Source organism: Pistacia vera, unplaced genomic scaffold (assembly GCF_008641045.1).
Source record: "Pistacia vera cultivar Batoury unplaced genomic scaffold, PisVer_v2 Contig347, whole genome shotgun sequence".
Taxonomy (NCBI): Eukaryota; Viridiplantae; Streptophyta; class Magnoliopsida; order Sapindales; family Anacardiaceae; genus Pistacia; species Pistacia vera.
Window position 1 is genome coordinate 2,194,612 of NW_022196165.1, and position 8,437 is coordinate 2,203,048.

Genomic DNA, 8,437 nt, shown 5'->3' on the forward strand with positions numbered 1-8,437 from the left:
ATGGGACTGTAATTGCTATGAAGCGTTACCCTTGCTCTTGAAGGAGTTCTTGTAACAATCTTTGGAAGTTTTTGGGTCGCCCTTGATTTCTCGTACTCCCTATTTGGTGGGAAACTTGATCGTTTGGTGGAAAGTGGAAGGACCGCTCGTATGTCATGGATCCAAGGTCAGCCCAAGATAACGTTGTATGGTGATGTACAATCGATCACTAGAAAAACAGTTTATTTGTTTACTCTGTTGGCGTAGATAGGAAGGATGATCTCTCCGATTGTGTATTTCTGCTCAGAACTGAACCCAACCAATAGAGTCGACCGCCTGTTGATGTTGGCTTCTTCCAAACCTATAGACTTCATCACTTTAAGGAAAAGGATGTTTGTTGAGGATCCCCCATGAACCCAACCACTAGAAAAACGGTCTCTTGACCAAGATGTTGGCTATCTAGAGGGAGACGACTAGGGCATCATGATGAGGGGCAGCCAAGGTGACTGGCTCGTCATCTTCAAATTGAATTACATGATGGGAGTGTGGCCGTAGAGGCGGGTGTACATACTGGATTTCATGGTTGTTGTTGGCTCTGGCGTAGCGCTTGGCTGAGGAGTAGCTGACACCACTGATCTTTGACCCTCCTAAGATGATATTGTAGAATCCTTTTAGCGTTGGTTCCCGCGGAGGTGGAGATGTTTCTTTCGTGCTTTTCTGGCTGATGGTACTCTTCCCTTTATCTGTCAACAGATCTCGGAGATATCCCCTCTTCAATAGCACAGCGACCTCCAACTGTAGAGCAATGCAGTCCAGGGTGTTATGTCCATGGTAGTCGTGGAACTTGCACCACTTGGTTGTGTCTCTCCTTGCTTCGACATTAAGCTTTCTTGGCCATTTAACACTAGATCCCATTCCTTTCATGATTGCCACCACTTGGGTTGGTTAGACGTTGAGGTTGTATTCGGGAATTTTGTATCGGATCGGTCCTGTTGGTCTGTTGTTGGTTCTAAGTGGCTGGCAGTCATACAGTTTTCTGATTTTGTTCTGGTTATGTTGAGGGGCTTGGTAATGAGGTTCAATCGGCCTGAACTCTGGCTTCCTTTCATTCCGCCTTAGGTCGTACCTGGCATGACTTGCCCGATTCATTTCATCTTCCTCCCACCTTTTTTGAATCACTGCTCTGGCCAAAACGTCTTCCATTGTGATGCAACCGAGCTTTGTCAGTTCTTTGTATAATTCACAATCCGGGAGGAGACCCTTCTTGAAGGCGTCAACAGCTATCTTGGGGTTACAGGAAGGGATGGAAATTTTCTCTTTGTTGAATCTGCTGACGTACTCTCTCAGTGGCCTTCCCTCTTCTGATATACTCTGTACAGGTCAGCTAACAGTTTCTTGAGTTTTTTGCTGCTGGCAAACTGTTCCACGAAGGTCTCGGTGAGCTACGCGAATGAGCCGATGGAACCGTTCGGGAGATTGGTGTACCACTATAGAGTTGGACTAGATAAGCTTGAACCAAAACTTTTACACACGCAGGCTTCCCTCAGCGCTCGGGGTATCGAGACAGTGAACATTAGCTGCTTGTACGAGGCGATGTGGTCGTTTGGGTTAGTTGTGCCGTCATATGGTTTCATGTTGGGGATAGTGAATTTGTGGGGCATGTCGGCTAGCACAATTGCATCCACAAAGGGCGAATTGGCGTAGCAATGAGGCATGCTCTTCTTAGTGGGGATCGGCATTCCAGGTATGCGCCTCTACATCGGCCAGTCTCTTGGCCAACATTTATTCCATGGGAGGGGGGGGGGGGTACCACTAGGTCATCCCGTCTGACTTGGTCAGCCATTGCATTTGCACTCAACACATTTTGTTGGATCATTCCTCGTGATGTAGCCTGGTGGATCATTCTTTCGTGTATCGCTCGGTAGCTTGGATCACCGTTCATTCCTTCCGATTGGGTGACTCCCATTGTGACCGACCAGGTGTTTCGCCCCACATGAATGGTCAAAGGGGTTGTTTGATACTCGCTCAGTCCGTTGAGAGGGATGGACTCGAGCGGGATGATCTGGCTTGGTTGACCATTCAACCCATGGGGGTGAGTCGTGCCGAATGGATTTTGTGTAGGGGTGGTTGACTTAAGGTGAGGTGGGATGGCAAGGATGGGCGATTCTTGCTGGAGTGGGCTTTCGGTCACTTGGACGCCTTGTCCTTGTGATTAAAGTGGTCCGACGGAATAGGGCTCCGTTGGCAGATATATTTCTTCATGAGTCAGGGCCGAATCGTCGAGTACCGATGAACATTGTTGAAGCGACCTTTTGTTTGAGGCTACGGGTTTGTGCTCTGGGGTTTGGAGAGGTTGCATAGATGGAACTGAGGCGTGAAACCGATTGGGTGGTACCTGGCAAGGCAGAAGCTCTAGGTTATAAAACTGACTTACCTTCTCTTTTAGAAACTGGTTTTTGACCCTGATGGAGGCGTTTTCGGTTCGGATAGAGGTGTTCTCAACTTCCAGTGCGGCTAATTTGTCTGAGTTCTATTGCATGAGGGCAGTCAGAGCCTCCAGTTTGGCCTCGAGGCCAAGGTTAGCGTTGTCAGAGTTGTCAGCCATGGAAAGTTCCTTTACGTAGCAGGGTTCGTTGAGCCGAATGATCGCTAGAGGCCCCACGGTGGGCGCCAAACTGTAGATGTAAAAATCTACTTGTACGGAAAGAGGGATTGATCCCATGAGGTTGAGGCCACTAGCGATCCACTGTACCTGCACACGTAGAGAAACAAACGAGAAGTGACGGAAAACACCAGGGTGGTGTTTGCCGTAGGCACTCCGACACTCAAGTCAGTAAGGCTGAAAGGCTGATTTAGTGAGGGCTAGGGAGTAGAGAGGTTACCAGAAGTCTAGTCGGGGACTGTGACTACGACAGTGATGTGAAGTTCTCAAGCTGGAACTTCGGGGTTTGTAGGTGTAGTGTTATCTGCCTTGTGAGAGGGTTGGCCTCTGTTTAAATAGTGACTGTCTAGTCTCCCAATCCTGATGGGATTGGGAGTTCTCATAGCAATCCGTTTCCTCTAAGGATATATCCTTTGATCCCCTTATCCTGGCGTGAAAGGGAGTCCAAGTATGACTCTGACACGGACCTTGGAGAAGTTGGGGTGGTAGTGGACTACTTTACCAGTGTTTGAATATGAATGTGGTCCGTAGGTGGCCGTAGGCTCTGAATTCGTTCATAGATCCAGGGAGTGTATTTGGGCATGGGAGGCCTGGGTCCAGATGGTTTGGGCCGACTGTGCTTCGTACCGCATGTGCCACATCTGGGGAATCCTAGCTCGGGCTGCATCGAGACTAGGCCTAGGTTTTCCTCTGTGTCAGAAGTGTCTTCCTATTTGGGCCGAGGACAATTTTTAGCCCTAACAACTTGTATGGTTTGGGAACCTTTAGCTGAGGCCATAGCTAATTTGGTTTCTACCATCGCTACAAGAAGTGAAGGATACAGTGAATAGGGAGGGATCCTTTGAAATTGAGATGCTTGAGACATTTCCAATCGAGATTGGAGACAAACAAATTTGGAGTAATGGAGAAAAACTTGCTGAAGACATTAGATCTTTCACAGAATCCCTAGTTTCACCCCACTTCGGTGAGAAAATAGTTGATCAACTGTATGCTAAGCTCACTGATATAATTATTAAGGATTTGGCTACACGTATAGAACCAGACAAGGTCACAAACTTTGTTGTTGTGTTGAGGCGAATGTAAACCTAAACTTTTATCGTCATCCATCCGTAATAAAATAACCTAAATCGCAAGGGTAAGAGATGAAGTCGTCTCTTCATGTATATTTTAAGAATACTTCTTGTTGCTTTTACGATCAAGACAGAAGTATTATTTTTGTTTCAAATTTTAAAAATTAATTTCAAAGTTGAACAAAGTTAGTGGATTGAAAAGTCAAGCTATCAGACCATATAACTTGGTTTCAGATTAATGAATTGATGATTTAAATATAATTCAAAGAGTAATATTACACATACAAATTGATGTGAAAACCCTATATGTTTGACATACCATTTACTCTAATCACTAATCACATTCAACTTTTAAACACATCAATTTGTATGGATGAGTTTGCATGTATAGTATTATTTTAATTCAAAATATCATATTTCATTATTCATACTGTAATTATCAATTAATGTCATCATATCATTTAAGAATGCAATATATAGACAAGACAACATATCCATTCTAAGTCAAAAGGGCGTATCTATAACGTTATATTATTTGTCGTTAACTAATTTGAAAATTTGGAAAACGAAGTTAATTTGTTGAAAACTTTGTCAAGCAATCTGAAGTCTACAACTGGAACTGTGTAAGTCAACTTCTTGTTAAACTTTCCACAAGCCCATGGTCCCATGAAAGTATATTGGAAATTTAAGCCATAGCTTCTTTACTCCTATATATATATGCTGGCAATACCATCTCTATACTATATTAGAAACAAAAATGGTAAGCATTATTGGTATCTCTCGTTCACTTTTTTGTTGCTTCGTCCTGATTATGGTCCTCCTCTTTAATCCACAGGCCACTTTTGCTGGTAGCACTCATAGCAGTTAATATTCTCTCTCTCTCTCTCTCTCTCTCTCTCTCTCTACGTATACATGTTTTTGTTTTGTATAATATATATATGGGGAAGAATCAGCAGCCTCATTTTTTATTTTTTACATAAATAATGACACTAGTTTTAGGCCATTAGATCTAGCACTTTGGGTGATTGAGATTCTATGTAACTAGCACATTTAATGCACTTTTAAAACAACATAATTTAGATTCAATTTCAACCCTTCAAATACTTTAATCTAACAGTTTAATAGTTGTGTCAAAACTTATGTAAAAGAAATGAGCCTCTTTAATATCTCTTTGGGGTGTATAAAATTAACTAGTTAGGAGCAAATAAAGATAAACTTCGAATGTAAGAGGTTTTGTTGATATTTTTGAAGGGTTTATTTATAAGTTTCACCATTTCTATTTTTGATATTTTTTTTTTAATGTATTTTCACAGGTAATTTAAATGGGAGGAGACTTTTTGGTTTGGAAAGGAAACTAGTGACTGCCATCAAACCAACAAAAGGCAATCCCCATCATGGCGGTCCATCAGGAGATTTTAGATAGTCCGAATGTTCCCTCAAGAAGATATATCATATGAGCGCAAAACCACAAGTTAATGTTGTAAAGATATGATATTTATCTTTGTTAGTTACCGACAGTTTGAGAATGACTTTGTTAAAAGTACTCAATAAAAGGATCAACATTCCTTGTATTGTTTTAGTTACTATGATACATAATCAATATTAAAAATCTGGTATATTTCTTTCGTAAATCATTTGTTATAAAATTGATCTAACATATGTCTTTAGACTCTTGATTTAGATGTGTTGGTGGCTTTTTGTTTAAGAACTAACTACCTAATTCCTGGTAAAAACATTCAAGGAATAATAGTTATTATTGTTCTTCTAGATTCCTTTGAAATATTAAATTAATTAATCAATAACAACAAAACTAGAAAAGAAGAAAGCCAGAAATAGAAAACTAAATCATGATTGTTGGGTACAAATTATTAAGGCCCACAAGCCAAATGATTGCAAACTCATCAAGCAAGGCCAATGGGTCAGATAATTGATATGAGATTTGAGAAAAAGAGGTATTATTTGAGTCTTACTTAATATCTTTAAAAGCCTCTTAATTAATTTTTAAAAATTAAAAATATACATTAAAGTGAAAATTACTATAAAAAAAAGCGTAAATAGGCCTTAAAAAATTTGACATGACCTAATAAAATGATATGAACTTATTCGTTAAAAGTGGCTTTGAGTGTATCTTTATTGGTCTGAGTTATTAACGGGTCGATCCATTAGTAACCCGTTTCATAACGAGCCATGTTTGGGTTTAGGCTTAAAAAATATTTGACCATTTTGACTTTTTGATTATAACTTAGTAATTTTTGTAGAAAGTATTGGTTTCAATTATGAAACTTTAGTTAAAAAACGAGTTGTATTTTTTACACGACATTGAAATTTGATAATAAGACCTTAGTATTGGATTTTCTTATATTATTTTTATTCTTCGAAAAAAAAAATTATTGATAATGTGTGGCATTATATTTTAATGAAGTTTTTATACATCTTAATATTTATGTGTTTTGGTATATAATTAAATATTCTAGTACAAATTTATTTAAAAGATCATATTATGTTTCATTATTTAATTCAAAAGTTTAGAAATTAAAAGTTTATGAGTCAGGTTACCATTCTTTCATTCCCAATTATGCTTTACCAAAAAAGAACTCTTGCATTTTCACAACCTACAAAACCATTAATACAAAAGACATCTTCAATTCTCATATATATTCTCAAAGATGACAACACATATATTGTAAATTCAAAAACAGATGAAGACAAAAGCACCCCTATATTTAATGCAAAACAAAAAGATCAAAAAAACATATTTAAATCTTCTACTTCACAATCACTAGTTCAAAAAAATGGCATCATGCAAGTTTAAAAGATATATCAACATTACATATTTTCAAATCTTATCTCCAAATTATATCATTATAATACATGTTACATCGATGTGGTGTGATTTCAATAGAGATGGCCCAGATGGGATGCGATTAGGATGCGGTGGTGGTGTGCTGGATTAGAGGCTAATAGGTGTGGTCATTGTTGTCAATGGATGCTGATGGGGGTCGGGCATGGTGTGGGTGCAATTTTCGTGGGGTTAGCGTGGCGGGGGCGTAGTTGTTGGGTTGTAGCAGCGGTGGTGGTTACAAAATTAAAAAAGAGAAAGAAACAAAATGGTGATATATTATATTTTTAGAAAAGGCAGATTGAAGAAAAAATGAATTAAAGAGGAAAAAAAAGTTATTATATTATTTTTTTAAAGAATCAAATTAAAAAATGAATTAAAAGAGAAAGGGAAAAAATACGATTCTTAGGTTTTTTTTTTTTTTTTCTTTTTAAAAGCAGATTAAAATAAAGAATTACACTTAGAATTTGAAATTACCTTGTTACCCTTATAATTAGTTTAATACTTTTAAATCGGGGTTTCCGAATTTTATGCCACATCTTCAAGGGCAATTTTGGGATTCCACTCTGCCATTAGGGGCCAAATGTTATAACGCTAACTACCTCAAAGTATTCCTGTTATTTCTAATGCTTAGATGGATTTTTTTTATTAGCTTTACCTCGGTGGCTAAAAACCCTAAGAAATTTGGTTTAAACTTGACCATTTCATCCTAGAAGTGTTTTCTCAATTTGTTGGCACTTTCTTCAAAAACTCTTTAGAACGAACACAAAGTTCTAAAGCAAACAAAAAAAAAAAAAAAAAAAAAAAAAAAAAAAAAAGACAAAAATCTGTTAACTTTTTGTTAAATTTAACTAAAAATGTTAAAAGACATAATGCCCCACTAAAAAAATTTTAAAAATAAATAAATGCAAATGCTGGCAGCTTAGAAATGTACAGTCTATTTGGATGGATGTCTAAGATTTGACCACATTTGTATTGAACTTGAGGCCATGAAAGAAAATGATAAAAAATAATATTCTGAATTTAAATAAATGCAGAAGTTCACATGCTTAGTAAATCTGATTTTCTCATCTCTGTTTCAAATGGATCAGTTGGTTCACATACTCATTGTTGAAAATGAAATCATATTGTCGTACACACTTCGATTTATATAAATTATTTCCCATAAGATATTATATTAGTGTACTACAAATAAAAACTCGATCATAACTCAAAGTGTCAACTCTCAGGATATAAATAGAAGTAAGCTTAGCTTGTAGTAGCAACCATTTTATAAACTTATATTACAATCAATTATCTCATTCCGAGTGAGAAGAAAGAAATGGATCGTGCAATATTTGAAGATCTTGATGTTGTAATCCTCTTTGTTCATTTTGTTTTCAAGTAATTAATGTCACGCATACAAAGTATACCTATTCTTTTATAAAAATAGACGTCACATGTTATGTGCTGAATCATTTTCTTGACATTTAATGTTCCAGGAAGGGAATGAAGAGTGTGGTGTTGGAGAAATCAGAATCATTGAGAGCGCCGGGGCGGGGGGAGGGGGGGTTGGGGGGGTGTGGTGGTGTGGTGTGTGTGGGGTGGTGGGGTGGTGTTGTGGGGGGTGGTGGGGGTGGCAGGTGGCATTGCAATTCAGCCTAATGGATGGAAAGCTTTGGATGTGCTTGGCGTTGGTTCAAAGCTCAGGCCAAGTACCATTCTCCTTCAAAGGTTAATTTCACATTATTAATAACATCAGAAGCCTAGAATACAATGTTTGTTCTTATCAATCTCGACCTACATATATTGTTCATCATATCGAAGACTTTTTTTATTTCATTGTGGGATTGGTGTAGCTATATCTATCGGTCATTCTATTATTCTTATCTCTTATCATAATTAACT

The 8,437-nt window shown here is 38.1% G+C and overlaps 1 protein-coding gene across 1 annotated transcript; it reads right to left on the reverse strand.

The window, feature by feature from the left end:
* Positions 1-438: 438 nt before the first annotated feature.
* LOC116139129 lies at positions 439-903 on the reverse strand. The gene has a single exon (XM_031424799.1). It carries the CDS (start codon positions 901-903, stop codon positions 439-441), a length of 465 nt encoding a protein of 154 aa, XP_031280659.1.
* Positions 904-8,437: the final 7,534 nt, after the last annotated feature.